Below are 20,367 nucleotides of genomic sequence, written 5' to 3'. Positions count from 1 at the left end.
AAATTAAAAAAATAATAATAATTACATAGAAGATTTTAAATAGGTATAAAGAATGAGTTCCAAGTTCCGTGTATGTATAGTTGTACACTGTCGTGTCTTACAACCGTTAGATGAGGATGGGGGCAGAAGTCTAATTACACATCACCCTCTCTCCCCCCATCCAACAGTACCGTGTACATACCTAGCCATGCGTAAAACCTTTTGCCTAAATATAATTGAGAAAGAATATTACCTCGTTGCGTGGATCCTATGCCCAAAGAAAGGAATCCACAAAATTAACGTCTCCCCCCCACCCACACCAGTGAAATAAAAAAAAAAATTTTCTTATCTATGTTGATGCCCATGTGTGTGTTCTCATTGGCCTCATGTTGGTGTAGGGGTTACACGATCAAAGAGCGATCTCTTGCCCATATAATTTTTCTCCTCCACAAAGCACCTCAAAGATTCTTTTATCATGAAAAAAAAAACATTGCTTGGTCATGTGGTTCTCTACCCAGATATAGGAGAGGTTGGTTTCTTTGTGCACGTACCAACAGGTGAACGTACATGTGAGAACCAAACACGTTTAAATTTTGTTTCCATAAAACCCCTCCTCCCCTTGTAAATGACAAAAATATGACAGGTGGTTGGCTCTCACATGTACGTTCACCTATTAGTACGTGTAGATGATCCATTCTCGATATAGGAGCGCATAAAACTATTACTATACAGCCCTTCTAAAATAAAAATAAAAAATCTCATATGTGTTATGCCCTTGCGTGTTCATTGGCCCCTGGGGTGGTGCAAGGGTTACACGACCAAGTTCCGTGTATGTATATGATTGTGGCTTACAACCGTCGAAATGGATTGTGAACAGAAGTGTAATTACACATCTCCCCTCTCTACCAAATGGTACAGGGCCATGCTTAAAAGTTAAAACCACATTAACTATTTACCTTTCTCACCCTCTTCCGTAAATCTAACATTTACAACACATGATAATACTCCATAAAGGCTAAAGCCAAATTTGAGAAGAGAGAAAAAGAAGCAAAGGCGGCCAGGCGGGAAAGATGGTAAAAAGAGAGAGGGGAAAAGGAAAAATTGTGTGAGTTGAGAGCCCTTTGTCTCTCGTGCTTGAAAATAGAATAAAACCCCCCCAAATTTGATGCCTTTTCTTCCCAATCTCTCTGTCAGCGTCTCTTCTCGATCCTTCTCTCTGTTCATCGATCTCTGTCATAGCTCTGCAAGCAACATGAACGACAACAACAACAACAGAGTTTCCTTTCCACCTGGGTCCGACTCAGTTTCAAGCAACACCACCTTCGTGCAGGCCGACCCATCAACATTCCGAGCTGTGGTTCAGAGGCTTACCGGTGCCACCGATGACCCATCACTGGAAAAGCTCCCCGTCACAGCCCCTGCTCGACAAACTGGTAATAAAGGCTTGTTTGGAGAGTTGGGTTCTAGAAAACCGGTGTTTAAGCTTCAAGAAAGAAGACAGAGCCTGAGGAAGCTTGAGATTAAGCTTGAAGCTGCTAGTTTTGGTGGTGGTTCAGGGTCTTATTCACCATCAACCATCGTTTCTGCTGCTGCGAGAAAGAGGAGCTTCATGGGTGAGATGTCGTTGGTTTCCCCTGTTTCGCCTCTCGATTTATTATTGTCTCGAGGAAGCCCAAGAACCCCAACTCCGAGGTTAACACCAGAGGAGGAGGAGGAAAAGAGAGCGATGGTAGAGAAAGGTTTTTATATGCACCCATCACCATCTCTCAGTACCCCAAGCAGCTCTGAACCAGAATTGCTTCCGCTGTTTCCTCTGCATTCTCCTAGAGACTCTGCTTCTTCTTCTTCTTCTCCTTCTCCTTCTTAGATTGCTATCTGAATTCTGATTTTCTTTTCGTAGAATCGTTCTGTTCTTCTAAATTTTAATTATTCAAGTAAGATTATGATCTTTGTCTTTTGTTTGTGCTATGTTTTTTGGATTGTCCTTATGGGTTCCTCAGTATTTGTAATTATGGAGTACAGAGTCCATAGGATTCATCGACAAATATGACGTCATAAAAATGTACCAAGTGGATTCTGTTCTCTTTTAAGGACTATGTGATTGGACAATCCTAACCGTTTGATGTAGAGTCAAAATTAGCGATAATGTCCATGATTTGGACGGTTGCGATGTTGTGGCTGTGAAAACTAACGATTTGGATTGATAATGGGTTGTCGTAATGGGATTTTTATCCTCTCAAGTGTGGTGCACTCCACACTTAAGCATCCAATCGTAAAAACATGGGCAATGTTGGGTGGATGGTTGGATTTTTAAATGTGATGTATTGGGCAGTGCACCGCATTTGAGAGGATAAATGCTTGTCACATTGCGTCAATTTATTGACACCAAAGTTAACGTGTGAGGCGGGGATATTCATATTGTCAAGTATGGTATTGTTTAATGCAACTTTAAAGTGCACCTGACGGTGGCCACTACACTTGGGAAGAATGAAAATCCAAGTCTCAAGTGTGGTGCACCATTTGATGCATTTTACAGTACACCGCACTTGAGAGGATAAAAATTGGTGAGGCGAAAGGCAGAGGGAGACGTACGAGATTCCACTCTCAATGCTCAGGGTTAAATTTGTAACTTTATCTTTATTGCAAAAATTGAAATTAAAGGGCTTATTATTTGATGGACAAGCTCTCTACATCCGACGTGGAAATAGCTAGGGTTCGATAATTGGGTCCCCCAAAAAAAAACATTTCTATCATTGTGCATTAAAGAAAGGACATAAAGTTTCCCACACAATCAATGTATCATATGCCGAATCATATATGTTTTTGTTATTATTTTCTTTCTCCATCTCTGTGTCCTATATATTATATTGTTTTATGCATCTCCATCATCGTTAGCAAAAACATGTTTAAAACAACATTTTCCTCTCTCTTTTTTTATCGTTTTAAATATATTTTGCCGTTTTTTTTTCTAACAATACAGAAAAAATGACAAACATCAAACAATCCATTTTGCATTTAAAACACGTTCCTTTTTTTATCATTTTTTTTAATCCTTTCTCTTACGTAATTGAACTACAAATTAATATATCTATCGAAAAGAGTTTTTAAAGTGATGACTCCCAATTCTATTTGTGCATGCATCATTCCAAAAGTGCGTTAATTATATTGACAACAATAAAAAACCCCATAGCTTAACCACATTGCTCAACAGGACTTTGGATATGTTTTTTTGTTATGGTGTATAAATTTGGAAATGATGTTGGATGATATATCTTAGAATTTATAATGGATTGTAAAATATATATGCATTAATGTTGAATGTTATAGTTGTTTTGAACATTAGATGTAAGAATTCGAATAATAATTCTTTAATTTATATGACTATACTATAGATTTTTGTCCTGTTTTATTTTATAAGAAAATCTACACATTTAAAACTTGTATCGTTCATTTCCATTTTTTCTTCTTTACTCTGTTTTTGACCTTTTTACTGCATTGTTTGATGTTTTACACCATTTTAAACCCGTACCGTCCGTTTTACTTTTTGCTAACTATGATCACCATTGATGTGCATGGGAGATTCCCCCATAGTGGCAGCATGGAGTACTAACATATCAGTTTCTTAGTAAATATCTATTAATGCACTCCATTTTATTTTTTCCACTCTATAGTCTATACTTTTGTTACTCTAATTAGATGGGTCCCTCATAGGGAAACCTCTCTATAAGTAGGTGGGAATTTGTTGAATAGGTAATAATTTTTTCTTCCTTAGATTGAGATTGAGAGGGTAATAGTTGATGTTCAAGTCTCATGGACCTCTACTCATCCTAAGAATCAGCCAGAGTGGACCTCAGTCATGTTGTGGAATAAAGCTTGAAAGACAGTAATAGAAAGGTCAACTATTTTAGAACAATTATTTGATGCTCATAATTTAGTAATAGGTTTGTGTTGGACTACCATGTTTAAAATGTGGTCAATCCTAAGATTCTCTATCTCATCTAACTACTTGGCAACATTAACCAAGTAGCCCCTTTGGGCCATGCCTTAGGAAGCAGAAGTCCTAAGTTCAACTCCCCTTGGTCCATCTGCATTTGTATTTATACCCTGCATAAGGCTGTCCAAATTGGTTATGTTCTGGAAAAAGAAAATAATACATTAACCAACCAGCCACAGAACTCAAAATAGGTGATCAAAGTATAGAAGCTTCTCTTTAGTGGCCAAAATTAGAAATCATTTTCCTTAAAATTCGGATATAGAACTTATCTTACTATTTTTCTTTATTTATTTATGTTGGAATAAAATTGGGATATGGAACTTATCTTAGATGATTAACTCTTGTATGCGACAACACGAAACAGTAGTAGGAGATATTGGTATACAAACAACATTTGGTGGGGTTGAGTCATTCCACTGGTTATTCTCCTTAAGATCGTAGTCGTCCCTCCCCCTATGGCTTTCGAATCAATTTTTCAAAATCAAACAACCGCTTAGCCCTTCTAGTAGTTGTTATACTCACTTACTAGGCCACATCATGTCACTCTCAGGTTGTGCTCAATCAACCAAAAAAATGAACTCTCAAAGTACTAAACAATAGGCTGAAATAGAGAGAGCTTTAGAACATTTAGAATTGATATCTAAAATGTTCAGGACGTCCTCTATTTATAGAAGAGAAATATCCCTTGGAAGCACATATCCAAAGAGGCCCAAGGATGTGTTTCTCTAAGAGAATACATAAAACTAGCTGTTAAAGGTGCTCGATTAGTATCGAACGATATTCGATGAGGAAAAGGAGGATTTTGAGCTAAAAGTAACTTCACATACATCAAGGACTCACCTCGCCTCGCCATGACCTGGCCCTGCTTGGTGCAGGCCTGTATATGTGAAAACAAACCTCGGATCCCCGAAGACAATGAGGAGAGAGAACCTTCTCGTCAAGGAACCTAGCCTTATAGTTTCAATCCCAATATTAATAATCTCTCTTCACTCTCTTCCACTTCCAATATGGGACTGTTGTCACACTTAAAAGCTTAGCTAAAAAGCAACTTTTCAAAAGATCATGAATCAAACATTCTGGGAGGGAAAACATCCAAAGCCAATTTTCAAAAAGGGAAATGGAGGTAGTTTGGAACTTCTCTTCAAAATACATTTTACAACAATTTTGAAACATGGGTTTTCTTCCGATATTCATATCTGTTTACACCGATGTCCAAATTTAACGATCCAGGTGTCGTTGGAAAACTTGTTTCTAGTACCATCCAATACTATGAAAATATAAATAATTTTAGTCAAAATAGGTTAAAAAATGTATTCAAAAGTGGGACCCACAGACTTAAAATATAATCCTTTATAAAATAATGGTAAAATGAAATCATTTTCAAACCATTTTAGAATACAGTGATTAATGATAAAAATCACCTAATTACAAAGTTTGTATTGATTTTAATATCATTTGACTATCCTTTGACCTGATCAATCTTTTTTCCAATATATTTTTGATCATTTTTCAGAACAATCTCTCTCGATTATTCAGAAATGGTTCAAAACATTGGTTGGGAGTTACACAAGACTTTCAAATCCTTAAGATAGACCTCACATTCTATCTAAGAGCATCCATCCAATTATCATTGCTACGCATACCTCAAGGGTGACAAATTAAGCGTCTACACCATCATCCAGTCATCTTCTTTTGTGGTCAATGGAATTGGAGAAGCCATTCTCACGATTAAGAATTATCCTTTTTCACATGAGAAGGCCAATTTTTAAAGATGATTCCAAAAAGATCCCAACTGGGCTTTTATCAGAAACTCCGTAGAGTGATTACAATTGCTCTTCCAACTACATTCTATTTCAATAACGCGTACAATATTAAACATGTGATATGAAGAGATAAACTTATCAGTTGACAACAGAAGATGACAGAAGGAGAATATCATCAATAACATTTCACAGCTTCCCTTTAATGGACTGAAGCACATATAGACTGCTGAGTGTACAACCCATTTACCCCATTTGTGAATTGGCGTCGATTTCTTCTCCTCTTTGTGACAATTGTGAATCCTTCCCTATCCCCAGTCATGTTCTTATCTCCATCGTCTATCTTTGATTGTTCATGATCCTTGCAATGAGATACTGATGCCTCTATTTTACCTTCGTCCCTGTAAAGAATTTTGATAATTGCACTATCGCCTTCAATTGGTTGTGAAGACTGCTGTTGATCTTCATGCTTCTTTTCACCAGTTTCAGTTTTGTTTGCAGGATCCAAATCATGCTGGACTGAATTGACAATGAAGCTAAGCAGTATCTGTCGTGCAAACTCTGAACTTTGAGACTTAGATGTCTGGGTTTCAATACTATCATCTTCGACTTCAGTTCTCAGGGCAGGATCATGTTTTTGATCCTCCATTGCCACATCCTTACTTTTATCAATTGACGACCCAAATACCTGAGTGCACTCGTTTGAGAGTTCTAGATTACCATTTCCAGGAATGGGTTGCCAAGCTTTACTCGGGACAAATTCAGGTGCAAGTGGATTCATGATCCTTGGAGGCCTGATGAAACTTCTATCAGTAGCAGGAATGTGGTATTTGTGAAAACCCTGTTTCATGCGAAAAAAGTGACCGCTTCTGTGATACAGAGGCGATCTAGGCCCACAAGGGATTCTAGCTGCAATAGATGGAGGATGAGAAATTCCCATAGGTTGGGATGGAAACATTCCTTGGTTGGTGGCTGTCAACTCATTCATATCTGCTATGTCAATTGAGTTGAAAGAATGAGCCATCAAAGAGAACGCTCCAGGATTAAATGGTGGAGCAGCAGCAGAAAGTTTGCTGCCATTTGTTTCTATGATCTTTTCATGATTAGACAGGCATGAAGTTTCCTCGTCAGTGGTGGTGTTTTCAATTTGAGCTTCATCATCGTTACAATCTTCGTGTTCTTTCTCTTCTGCATTTGCTACTTCTACAACTATCTTGCTGACTTCTTCCTCATTGGATGCCTCTGGAGGAATATCACAACTCTGACTATCAACTTTTTCCCTTCTCATTTCTTCAGATTTCTCCAATGTTGGCTTTAAAACTGTACCAGGAGGTGCTGCAGCCACTTCTTTGTATGATAGAGATTTTGAAACCATAGTAGTGAGAGTTGATGGGGGAGAGGGAAGTCTCCAAGCTGGATTCTTTGCTTGCAATCTGGTTTGATCTACTTCAAGACTCAAGCTTGGAGCTATTGGCTGCTTTAAATCAGCAGAGACTTCATTAGAAGCAGTTTTTGAGATTGTCTTCCTGGGTGGTGATTTTGTTTTTCTGTGGAATCTGGTATCTCCAAAGTAAGAGGATTCAGATTTGTTCATGTTTAACTTCGCGGGAGCTTGGTGTCTAGGTTGAAATTTACGGCCCCCAATATTTCCAGACCGCCTGGCCTCTTGCCACCCTTCATCAGGGATTTCTTCTGGCATTAATTCATTCACAGGCTCATGCCCACAACCATTATCATTTTCCTTAAGTTCTTCCAGATGTATTACATCTGACTTTTCTTCCTTCTTGTTTTCTTCTTCCACAGCAGTGTGCATTGAGCTTTCATCAAACTGGATATTATCAGTGATTGCATCATCATGTTGTACTTGGTGGTTTCTACCACTACTCTGTAGCACCTAAAGTACAGAGGAAAAAAACAGTTATTGCAGCCAGAATTTCAGTTCATGGAATTTTTAATCCACTGAGTTCATTTATAGAAACGAATCTGAATTGCAACATTTTCCATAAAAACATCCATCAAAATGTGAAACAAATTTTGAAAACCCAATACATGAAGAGTGAAAACTTATTTTGCATGCCTACAAGCTGAGAGGAAGGTCAACGATTCTTGGAGATACTAAAAGTGAAGAAACGTTGATAAAGTTTTGAATCAACTCTAAAGATGGAAGTACTACCAATTAGTATTTTTTTTAAGGGATCAAATGGAGGCGATAAATTTAACTTTAAGGGTTAGTTTTTCGTGAAAATGAGGAACATTTTGTCCATATTGAAGACATAATTTAAGGTCTAACATTTAGTACTATTATGATACTAGAACTGTACCATTATGCTATTTTAGTGAATCTCCATATTGTAGCTATTCTTTACTGTTGATTTCTTTATGTATTTAATTTATTACATGTTTCCCAGTGACTCATTTCAAGTTGATTTTCCAAACTAAATCTGATCTGGGTTTCAAGTAATCTTGAGCTTTTGGTATTTGATTAATATTGAAATGCACAGAAAAACTGTTTTGACTCTGGAAGAGGTGAGACCTCAGGCAAAGTTCTGATTCAGAATGTAACTAGGTTGAGATCGTTAAGCATAATGTAAAGAAATTCTTGAAAAATGTTCCTCTCTGTTAAGAGTTGTACTGCGGGTGTGTGTTATATTTGTAGTTAACCATGATAGGGGGAGTGTCCCTATCGTGGCATGTTTTAGTAGTAGTATTTATGCAAGGACTAATGAAGCTCCTAGTCCTTTCCTTGGCCCTTGTAATTGCTGATCTATATATACACGATGGAGGGGGACTGCCAATCTATCGACAGTTATTCTCTTTGGCAGTCTCTTCTTTCTTCTTCTCTCTTCTATCTGGTTGTGATTGCTGAGTTTTAATTTCTGATATTATTACAGTCTCTAGATTGGATGAGATAATTAGTCAATTCAAAAAGAGGGGGTAAAAAGAAAAAAGGCAAAAGATTGAAGAATGGTTGTTTCCAGCCTCAAGAGAACAGAGAGAATGTAAGTCAGCTGTGGCTACCTTTATGCATCGCTGTTTCTTCTGTACATAGAGACCTTTTGAATCTTGATCAGGGCTTATGTAATCAAGGAGATCGGACACACTGCAACAAAGGTCAAAGTTTTTGGTGCTCAAAGAACAGTTCCATGTCTTAAATCAAGTAAACAGGAAATACCATGTAAATACCTAAGGTAACCTTTGCTTGCAATGGATGCATCTGGCTTTGGAGTCCCATTGTGGGCAGCTTCTTGCTGTTCTAAAGCTTTTGATTCAAAATATTCAAGCCATGCAGCCGCATCCTGCAGGGAAATACATGACATAACTTTTAAATCTCGAAATTTGTATAAATTCCCCAGCAACAGGTGCCTGGCTGAAAACATGCGGTGGATTGAGTTTTGCAACCAATCAAAGGACAATAAAGAAGTCTGAATTCCCAAAATTGCTTCATAAGAATCCAATAAAATAGCACAAGAATTTCTGCATCTGTAATGGTTACCTGAGTCCTGAGGTCCTCTTGTCCAAGTTTAGCTTGAAGAATTTGTAATGTAGTTTGCTCATGTTGCATGCTGAGAGAATATGCTTCCATCAATGAAAGGGCTATGGCTATGGCATGATAGCTTGCGGCAGTCTGTCGGATGAAAAAGGAAGATAATATAACATGTTCATTCATATGAAATAGATAGTGTTTTGTCTTCATGTGTGTGTGTGTGTGAGAAGAGAGGGAGAGAGAGAGAGAGAGAGTAGACCTGTATGTGGTCTTCTCCTAGCAATCTCTGGTTACATTTAAGGGCTTCATGAAGGTATCTGAGAGCAACATGAACATTTCCCATGCCTTCTTCCATCATAGCTACATTTATATATGTTGCAGCCGTGTTTGGATGTGCCAGTCCACATGTAAAATGAAGAAGGTACAATGCACGGTTGACATACCTGCAGTTTGTGCATTACGTCATTCAGGGGAACCAAATTAGAGTATTGATTATAAAAGATTATCCAGATCTCCAATAAGATTAATGACTGATAGAATGAATGAGAATATGTTGCAAAGGAAATGTTCTACAAGGTAAGAACTCTGGAAAAAAAAAATTAATCATCGTGAGTATTCCTATTTTCCATTCAACATGTGCCATCAGTATAGAAGCTGAAAGATGACTTCACCTTAGCAAGTCAAATACAAACTTACTTCAAAGCCAGTTCAATGTGTTGCAGGCGATAGTAAAATACTGAAAGATCTCCATAGCTTTTCATTGTGTCTGGGTGGTCAAGACCAAGCTCCCTCTCATTGATATCTAGGGCCTTTTGTTGATATAGAGTTGCCTGAGCAAGAGGGACATTGAAGAGAGAAATTAAATTAACCACAAAAACACAACATGCACAGAAGAGAGAGAAAGAGAGAGAGGATGAAAGCATGTTGTAAGATGGGTGAAAGTGTGAAACTCAGTGGTTAACTAGGTGCTTAGTCTTGGAAGTTTTAACTCGGTAAGATCTTGCAGATTGTGGCCTCGAGTATATTTCAGTCTGTCAGTATTAGAGATGGCCATTCTGAAAATCTCAAAGTTGTACTTCCTACTCTGTGCTGTTCCAGTTTCCCAGCGGGTGTAATGAGGTTTATATGATTGGACTATTATCTTTCTATCTGCACTTCATGTTCATCAATTGATTTGCTTTATTAGCTTTGTTTTCTTCACAATAAGTTCCTTAAACTAACAAAGAGATGTCGATGTCTTCTCAAGAAAAATTAAGTTTCAGTTGTTCACTTATGGAAGCAATATTCTTCAAGTTCAAACCCAACCTGAACCCAAAAGTTGTGTTACCTGGTTAAAATCTCCTGTGTGGTACAGGACTACTGCCAGAAGACTGTATGCACTTGCAGTTGTGCGATGATAGGGACCACATACAGCTATGATTTTTGCCAATGCCTTCAAGTCCAAGTGATACAGAAGGAATCAGATTTATGAAAGTCGTAAGTGATGCATGTAGTTTATCCCTAATTGTATTGGTACCTTTGTTCCATAGTTGACTGCATCCTCAAGTTTTCCTTTATCCAATGCAATCTTAGATGACTCCAATAGGTTTCGGCCATCTGCAGATGAACATGTGACATGCTGCAGAAAAGAAATGAAGCAGACAGGTTGTTTTAAGTCAATCTAAACTTGATTTTTGGGATGAAAATATCATGGAAGAAAGAAAAAAATCAGCTAAAGAGAAGAGATACTGGTTCCTACTTTGCACACTGGGACTACACTAATAACATCGGATTTCTTGAAGGGGTTTGGGCTATCCATATCATAATCTCTTGGAGCCAATTCCAATCCAACCTGGGTTACAAAGACATTAAATTAAGCATCTCAGTTTAGTCAGGATCTGGAGCTGAAAGGAAAAGGTTGGTCATGGAGGGTACCTTATGGCAAAGTCCTTTGAGAATTGAGAACTTCCTCAGGTGTTGAAACTCGTCTTTTAGCCTCCAACCAAACCTCCTGGCAACAAAGGTCTTTAAACACCTGAGGATTAGAGTATAATCATTGGTTAAATCTTGATCATTGATTTCCTTTATGCAGGACCCAAGGAAGAAATTCAAGGATGAGGCTATTGCTGCAGGCAAGTCTCCCAAATTCTCAACAGAAGCAATGATAGCTTTAAGTATGTGCTTGAAGGCTCGGGTAACCATCTCATGAACGCAGAGAGACTGTATATGGGGAAGATTCTGTGCAAGTTCAACCTGAATCCACATGACATGAGTATGAGAATAAATAAAACTATGTACAAGATGCACTGTTTGACACCCCTTCCAGGATAGAAGTGTGATTGCCAACAAAAACCTAAACAAAATGAAGTAAAGTCTAAAATCTCACAAAAGTAAGTAAGATGATTCCCCCAAGTAATGCCCAATCCTGGGAGGAATTTATTTGAGTTGAAACAGAACCAAATGGTTTGGCATGCAAATTTCACACTCAAGTGACAAGATTTTAGACCTTCCAATGGAGCTCAATGTTTTCAGCTAGTCTATTATTTAAGGTGCCACTACCATGAAACTGAATGTGTAAGAAGATATTCACAATGACAAGCCAGGTCTGTGGCCAAAACACTGAAAAAAAGGATTGTTTCCTTACCACACGTCCCAAGGAACGCATTTGAAGACCTCTAGTATGCATAAACTCAGTTAGTGTGCGTCCGTCAACTGGAGAAAGTTCAAGTGATCCAAAGTCTGCTACCTAAAGAAGTGAGAAACTTTAGTTTGCAAGGATATTAATAATATTTGGGATCTGGTAATAAAAGTAAACATCTGGAGATAGAATATTACCAGCTTTGGTAAAGCAACTTCATCATAATACTTGTGGGCCATCTCAATAAGCTCATCCAAGGACTGTTTCAAACACCAGATAGTAAAAGAAAGCTCAGATTATATTGGATAAAATAATTTGAAGACATAAGAAAAATCAGTTGAGACATCATCTAGAACATATCCTCCTACAGAAAATATTTATTTGCACGGATTCTTCTAGTTCTTAGTTATCTATCACTACTGTAGTTTGAAATATAGGAACACTTGCTAGTACTTCTTATCCGTGCAGTTATCCACAACATTCAGATCTACCAATATATTGAGCCTCTCAAAATCACTAATATCGATGATTGGTACCAGTATGACAAGTTGGCTTCACCTTAGCAAGTAATTTTACACAAAGTAGTAGTAAAGAATCTACTACAGGAATAATTATGATGCAACAGGATTACAGTAAAACTAAGAAGCTTCTGCTCCCCCATAGCTGTCGGAACAAGAAAAACATGGAAGTGAAGCTGGACCCAATTTTTCTAAATCCAAATATAGCCATCGTAAAAAACATGAAGCTGATGTTCATTGCTTGGACTGTGATGTCCTTATTTTGACAACTGTTGTAAAGCTTAGCCATTGGCAATTCTAACCTTCCGACCATACAGCTTTAGTTTTTAAATATATATTTTTGATCCTATTTCCTATTCAGACAATCCAAGAGAATATTACAGATTGGATGGTTCACTTAGGCCATTCTACCACATCAGTTTTAGGTATAGGAGATCTACAGAGAACTCATGGAAAATGCCATATTTAAGCTAGCAAATTGACAGCATTCTATCCTGGATTATATCAACAAAAGATGAACAAGTGAATCTTAACAAGAGCATCTCAATGACCTTTTGATGAAGACCTGTTCCAGTCTTTTGCAAGTGCAAAAAGGCTGCCTCAGGAATCAACTTCTTTATATCGTCGTCAGCATTGTATTTGCCCTTTTGGTCCGCAAAATCAGTGCTTTCAGCAGTGAGCATGCTTCCTGTGCTAGAACTGTCTTCGCTGACACACTCTGTTTTCTTTTCTCTCTTCTTCAACAGTTTTAATTGCTTCCCAAGACCTTTAACGGCTAATTCAGCATTGTTCTCCTCTACATTGCTTTTTGAGCTGTTACTTACTGGAGTGTCGTGCTTTTGTAGATGTTCTACCCAACAAGAACCAAGTTCCCATCTGATAGACCTTTCAGTAACAGCAGGTTCCCCTTCTAACTTAGTCAAGCTATCATAGATTACTTTTCGCACTAAGCATTTACCTGCCTCCAGATCATCATCAGATAGAGGAGACTGGTATTTGGCAATACATGACTGATGAAGCAGAGTCCTTAAGCTGTGGAATATTTAACAAATAATTAGTCCATAACGTCATGCTTAAAAACAAAAGCGCAAATATATGTTCATAAAACACTATAGAGCTGGAATATGAAATAGAATTCATACTAGATACATAAAACATATAAGGACTACATGGTTTATTCTTTGCTTGTTTTGATTATTTTTGCAACTCTAACAAGAATTGGACCCATGTTGTTAAAACACCAAGCAGGCAGCATTGGGAGGATTGCTAACTAGTCCATTTATCAGTGGGGAGTGCATATTGATACATATATTCAAGCTGTCTGAGAACAAGGGCCTAGCGCACTTGGTAGAGTGTGGAGCATTAAAGCCCATCCTACCAGAAGGTCTTGGGTTCACACCTCCCCCCCCCCCCCCAATAGAATAGGATAGAGTAGGTTAAAAATATATATATATTCAAGCTATCTGAGCTCAATCAATGGAATGCATGGCACGTGTGGTTGTGGTTTCACATTCAACAGCACATATTATTTAAAAACAATTAATCTAGACAACTATCCTGGTAAACGCCTAGTTATACACTTATACTTCACCTAAGCTCAAATACCTGAATGCCACATGCCCCCCTGGTTTCCAGGCATCACATGGGTAACACTTGACAATACCTGCATGGGGGATTGACAGAAACAGACAACATGATACATTTTATGAAATCTACTGTGAATTGTTTGCTGACTTTTATTTCTCAAGAGATGACCTTTGATTACTTTTATTTCTGAAGAGATGACCTTTTAATTTTCCCTGTAAAATTTCTCTCCACAAGTATGATCTTCTGTAGTGGATCTGCCTTTCAAGTACCATACCTGCTGGGAGATGATGGGGAAAGCCACTTACCATAATATTAGATTATGGTTCTTCTGATGTATAGTTAAAGGTCAGCTTCAAAGAGGCATTATATATGACAATTTTAACATTGTACCATTGATGGTTACCTCCTGTATTTCCTGGGTACGCATGTGCATGTATCAGTATGTGATAATTATGATTCAGAGGAGGATGGAATTTCATCCCTCCTAGACACGAAATTGGAGCCTGTGTAGCTACACAAATTTGTTTTAACTTTATGCCTTAATTCAGTTTTGATTGAAACAGGAAAACCGTTGATCCAGTTTAGTTGTCACCATTTAAAACATGGGAAAATTAAAATAAAACTTATCAATCAGATTATCCCATAATTTTCCTGTTTTATAATCATCTACCTGTTAATATTTAGTGCATTGGCACCTCCATCTGGCTGTTCATCAACATTTATGTCTAGAGCTTTGAAATTTTCCTTCTTTACATCACCAATGACTTTCACAGTTGCAGTGTAACCACAATGTCTTACGACAACGACACCCAATGTGGAAGTATCCTGCAAGTTCACTATGCTGCTTCAGGGTTCATACTCTACTGCAGAATTAGCCATCAACAAAAAGAAATTTAGGGGAATAAATCCTTACATGAACCACTACATTCTCATCTGCAGTTATCCCCTTAAGTAGATTCCTTACAGCAACATCCTTACAGGCAATACCAGGTGCTAGGCTGCTGTTGACTTTCTCATGGAGCTTTGAACTTGTGTCTTCCACATCCCGTTTCACTAAAATGCACAAGTCACCGACACGATCTTCATGCAGAAGTGAACCTGGGGGACCACTAAGAGCATTTTTCGTGTTCATATTGGCATCCATAATTTGACGAATTGCTGAAAGAGCTTTACGAATTGAGACATCCACAAACAGATTATGGAGCAAAAATGCCTTTCTATCACGGACCAGTCTCTCTTCCTCGGTTTTTGAAGGAAGGTTTGCCAATATGGAAAACTCCATGGCCCATGGTCGATCATCATACTTATTGTTTTGTCCCTGACCCCCACCACTGCCACCCCAGGTTTCATCTTCCATTGGAAGTGAGGGAAAATTTGATGGAGAAACAGCCACTGTTGGAGGGACAAGCCATGTATTTGCACGGAATCCATAGGGTAGATTGCCAAACTGGAGAATGCAAAATACATTTCTGATGATTTTCATATTGAAATAGGAAACAAAAAACATTATATGTATACTTGAAAGTCTCACAAAAGGTTCAATATATATCACCTTATTGTGCTCTACAAAAGCTTTCATTAAAGATTCATAAGCCTGCAACAATCATAATGTAATAGTAATGAGAATAAAAATAAATGAAGATGGATTAAATTCTTAACAATATGTTGTACGCCATACTCGGCACATCTACACTATAAGAACCTACATTGTTTTCTCCTTGACCCCCCCACCCACACAACCTTTAATACCAATATATCGTGGAAACAGTAATAATTGTAATATTAATATTTTATATACACCAGGTAGTTTCCTAGATAATGTTTTCAAGTAGTATGTGCAAAAGGAAAAATTCGAATACTACAAAGTAGAATGCTTTTTAAATATTATTCTTCATGGAATCCTTTAAGTAATACTTCCAACCTGTACATAAGTACATTTCAATTGGATTTCTAATAATATATTTGAACATGATCTGTTAATAGTAATTGCAGATAATTCTTTTAAATAATGCATGATAACATTGATGCTGAGCCCTCCCACCCTCTAAGCTCCCTCCCCTTCCCCCTCCCTAAATGGTGACGAATGATGAAATGAACGGACTTTAACCACTATGACTTTCCTCCCCATTAATTTTTGTTCGGTAAATCTCTCATGCAAGAGGAGAACAATCTGATCCTCTGCTGCGTTGGGCGTTTCCCGCCAACACCTTCCTCCACCATCAAGAACTCCATAGCTAAAAAACTCCCTGGAGGCAGCATTTCCATAATTATTTCAAAAACCTCGGGCCCAAATTTACCTAGATAAGTTTAATATGTGGTGACTATAGAAGAAATGCTGCCTCCAAGGAAGCAATGTTGCTATATCTCATCAGGCTCCATCTCAGATAACAATTGAGGTTTCTGTTGCAAATAGAAACCAGGCAGTGTTGATTCCGTTCTCCAAAAGTCTAATCTTACAAAAAACCTACCAAATCTAAGGGACCCAGAAATGAAATGCAAATTGAAGGTAATCAAAGCAAGAAAAGGGTGATAGGTGAAAAATCAAGTACTCACATTAGCAAAAGCCTGGCTTAACTGTTGTAGAAGATCCACCAACGAACGACTTTGGATGAACTGCTTCCCTGTGGAGTAGAACCCCTTTACAGACGCAACCACTGTTATGAGCTTCCCGTTGCAAATCTTAACCTGCACATTTTTTTTCCCGCCCAAAGTCATATACATGCCAATCAAGGAAACAGAGTTCAACCATCTACATGGTCTGGCTTAAACCAGCATCCAGCCATTGCCACGTGGCAGTACATGAGATGTCATGTTTCTTTAAAAAGGAAAGGCACATCTAGCCATGAATGTTGAACATTCTAAGTAACTGATCACAAACTATGCAGGATAAATAACAGGTTCACTTAAATGACAGGAAAATTAAAACTTTTTGCATTTCCCAATCCCGTGGATTTGTAAGTTGGACAATTTCATTAAAGATATAATTACCTGAATTTCAAAATAATCCACCTCGTGTCTCTCCTCAACACCACTACGATCACATTTCTTCAGTGCTGCAGAAAACTCACCAAAATTCTAACCTTTAATTCCAAATTTCTTTTTAATCCGTCGAATTTCGTCATGAAATAGAAGCAATGAGAATGAAACTAGAGAAAAAGAGAGAGAGAGAGAGAATGGAAAACCCACACAGAATAGGCGGACTAAGGTGGGAGAACGAGAAGAAATCATAGAAACCGGAGAGTTTCGGAGTAGGGTGAATAGCAACCATGTCGAATTTATCTGAAATTGCAGAAACCGATGCTTCTGAAGCAGACCCAGATCGCACTTCTCCTCCATTCGAAGACAAAGGAGGGCTAGAGCTCGAATTCGAGTTTTGGTTTCTTGTCTTCTTGGCTCGAGCTTCTGTACTTCCATCTCTCTGTTTCCCGAACCAGGTGGTGCATGCAACGATGTCCAATAGCCTTCGCACGTGTGCCACCGCTTGCTCTTCTTCTATGTAGTCCTCTGCGTGGACAAGTGGTTTTCCATCGTAAATTAACTAATATTGTTGGGCAATGTTAGGAACTACTTGACCATAATACCCTCACCAGTCACCACACATGTGACGAGTTTTATACATTGAGGGCCCATCGATCTTGATCGTCGATCCTACCAAGCAAAAAATCTTGATCGTCGAATCTGTGGGCCCATATGTAGCTGATATGGGTTGGTGAAACTGCGATGGCGGCTCTTAATTAAATAAATACAATATGGACCATTTTTTTAGTTTTTTGTAAGAATACAAAATGGACCATTTGATGGTGTAGTTTATGGAGGATGGACCACCCAACAATATTTGGCCATTGATGAGCTCCGATTACCTAGTTTCATCAAATATATATATATAAGGCAGGGGATTGCTGTCAGGCTGTGTTGCCCTTGGCCAATATGGGCATAAGCGGAGGCATCAATAAGAATGGGATTTTCGTATTTCATGAGGTAGGACTATCATTTCGCCCCATCCTATTGTGGGTGCAGGCATCTCGTAGCCATGGCCTCTACACCAATGTCAGGCCAATGGGGGTATGCGTTGGGGCATTGATAAGGAGGATTTTCATTTTGTAAGGAAAGGGAAAGTCATTTAGGGGGGCTATGCTAGACGCAAGCTACACACCACCAACATATCACATAGTAAATTAAAAAAAAAGAACCCTGAAAGACACTGTGGCCCTGCACCTAGTCACATAGGACGCAAAATGATTGCTCTACACTCCATGGAAGGCAAAAATCCTACTCCTATTGATGCCTTTGTGGACTCCCATTACCCCCTGCTAGTGTAGGGGTCACACTGCCTTTCAAGTAACACTCTCCCATAGAAAATATATACATATATGTTGGTGAAGCTGTATCAATTGTGAAGCTGTAACCTCTCACCTACCTTCAGCCATCTTCAACAAACAAGGTTTCAGAGAAGTTACATCAACTGTGTCCTTTAATCTCAGCCTTCTAACCTACACACAAGTGTTCAATTTTTAATCAAATGTAGTTGAAGCTAATTGACTGAATTGAGAATAGAATTCAAGAAAATTTGAGTGAATTGAAGAAAAAAGAAAAGAGATCGAAAAAGATTCACCTCATGAGTCAGGGAATAGTTAGTAAAATGGCAAGTCTCAACATTACTAGCCAATAGCCTTCTTACATCAAGAATCTTATCAGTTGAGATTCCCTTCAGTTTCCACAAACAGAGTTGAATACACCATTAGTGAAGTAACAACAACTAATACAGCAACTCACAAATGAACCAAATCTTAAAGGGTTTTGCAGTCAGAAGGGAGGGGTGATGGGGGAATAAGACCATACCTTGAGAATAACTTGGGAATCATATGGAGTGATTACAGTTATATCAATAACAGAAGGCACTACTGGAAAATCAGAGCACAAGAGAAAGATTGGATTAGTAGAAGGGGGAAAAAATAAAGCACTATAATCTGTGTTTATTTAGATATCAGAAGTAAGAACAAACCCTTTTCTTCTTTTTTCTTCTTCTCTCCCTTGCTTTTGTGGGCTTTACCTCGTCCAGATTTGGGTGCCATTTTGCCTCAGAAAGAAATCTCTTCAAGGATAGATTTAAAAACCCATTTCAGAATTCATACTAATTGTAAATAAGGATTCAGGAAAATCACAGCAAACATTAGTCAAACATCGGATAGGAAAAGAAAAACACAAAAACAAAAATAGCAGAATAAGGAGAAAGTCTCTGTTTAAGGTCTTTAGAGTTCAGAGAGACAGAAAGAGAATGGAAAATCTGTAAAGGGTTAAAAGTTTGAAGAAGATGGGATAAGGGTTTTGGGTTTTAGCCTCCTGAGGATTTCCGAGAAATACTGACCTTTCGTTCTTGCTTGCTTGGTTGCTTGCTTGATTGTTTACTCTCTTGATTGTTTACTCTCTCTCTCTCTCTCTCTCTCAACTTTGTGTGTTATGGGCACTTGACAAACATGTGAGGTACCTCTTAAGGGGCCACACATGATACACCCATGAATTAGGACAAAAAAAGGAAATTGGTGGACGAAAAGGCTGATCGTTGAATAGATGACAGGTGGCACATTGACGATGACAGCTGACGTGGGGAACGTTTTTTATCACGTGTGGGGAATTCAATAATTTCAGAGCCCTTGACCCGGTTCAACCATGGTTTGAAGGTATCGGATTGATTCAATTTGTATCGATATCGGTGGAGACCACCAATAGTCTAATACTGATTCTGGCGAATCCCATAAGAGTAAAAACGTTATCAAGTCTGATGAAGGTCTTTTTTTCTCTTTGTTAATTGTATGGGAGAATGTTCTCTGTGCCAGGGGCGCAGGTTGCGCCCAAACACATGGGGGTGGGCGCAATGATCATCCTGCCCCCCTAAGTGGCAGGTCCATGTGTCTGGGCGTAGCCTGTGATGCGGCACAGAGAATGTACATGAGCCCTAATTTTATAATAGACACTTGAAATATTAAAATAAAACATGAAGAATCTCCATGAGAATCTGATTAATCTAACAATATTTTAGTCATAATCAATTAATTCACTCTCTCACAGTCTCTGTCGTTGTGTATGATTTTTATGGTGTTTATTGAAGCTTAGGAGATCCGAAGGCATGAAACATGAAATGTGAAATGGTTAGTGGTGGTCCAGCAAACGAGGGTAGTACTAGTAGCTCTAGCTTCTTTAATGATTTGGTCTTTCACTCGTTTAATTTAGTTCCTTGGCGTGGATCTCGGGACAGTTAGGGCATAAAACTGCATGAAGTTGCATTGAATTGAAAGTCTAATTAATCTTGTGACCATCGAGCTAGCCATCCTTAATCCTCATTCACACACATTTCTCTTATTAAGTAACTTGTACGTCGGTTCAACAGTATTTTTCATAATCTTCAAGAAATAAAAATAGTTAGGGGAAAA

General features: G+C 38.3%; 2 protein-coding genes across 5 annotated transcripts; one reads left to right on the top strand and one right to left on the bottom strand.

Moving 5' to 3' along the window:
• Window positions 1-1,161: 1,161 nt before the first annotated feature.
• On the top strand, window positions 1,162-1,948 carry LOC122669766 (VQ motif-containing protein 11-like). Its single transcript, XM_043866614.1, has one exon. The coding sequence runs from the start codon at window positions 1,232-1,234 to the stop codon at window positions 1,844-1,846; it is 615 nt and encodes a 204-aa protein (XP_043722549.1). The 5' UTR covers window positions 1,162-1,231; the 3' UTR covers window positions 1,847-1,948.
• Window positions 1,949-5,748: 3,800 nt separating this feature from the next.
• LOC122669642 (protein TSS) lies at window positions 5,749-19,349 on the bottom strand. Of its 4 annotated transcripts, none has more exons than XM_043866451.1 (24): window positions 19,305-19,349; window positions 18,942-19,031; window positions 18,779-18,840; window positions 18,552-18,644; window positions 18,357-18,429; window positions 17,126-17,443; window positions 16,928-16,992; window positions 16,493-16,624; window positions 15,492-15,533; window positions 14,853-15,386; window positions 14,610-14,764; window positions 12,904-13,384; window positions 12,032-12,094; window positions 11,841-11,942; window positions 11,132-11,449; window positions 10,956-11,048; window positions 10,734-10,835; window positions 10,545-10,649; window positions 9,914-10,047; window positions 9,477-9,660; window positions 9,227-9,358; window positions 8,917-9,029; window positions 8,752-8,833; window positions 5,749-7,627 (listed from the first exon to the last, which is right to left on the bottom strand). In XM_043866451.1, exons 2-24 carry the CDS (start codon window positions 19,009-19,011, stop codon window positions 5,936-5,938), a joined length of 5,145 nt encoding a protein of 1,714 aa, XP_043722386.1. In that variant the 5' UTR covers window positions 19,012-19,031; window positions 19,305-19,349; the 3' UTR covers window positions 5,749-5,935. The 4 variants fall into 4 exon arrangements, with proteins under 4 accessions (XP_043722386.1, XP_043722385.1, XP_043722387.1 ...); XM_043866450.1 differs by lacking the exon at window positions 19,305-19,349 and adding an exon at window positions 19,158-19,173 and having other exon boundaries at window positions 18,942-19,122; XM_043866452.1 differs by lacking the exon at window positions 19,305-19,349 and adding an exon at window positions 19,158-19,173 and having other exon boundaries at window positions 5,749-7,618; window positions 18,942-19,122.
• Window positions 19,350-20,367: the final 1,018 nt, after the last annotated feature.

Source organism: Telopea speciosissima, chromosome 7 (assembly GCF_018873765.1).
Source record: "Telopea speciosissima isolate NSW1024214 ecotype Mountain lineage chromosome 7, Tspe_v1, whole genome shotgun sequence".
NCBI lineage: Eukaryota > Viridiplantae > Streptophyta > Magnoliopsida > Proteales > Proteaceae > Telopea > Telopea speciosissima.
Note: the sequence above shows the minus strand (reverse complement) of the source record. Positions and strands in the feature narration are given on the sequence as shown.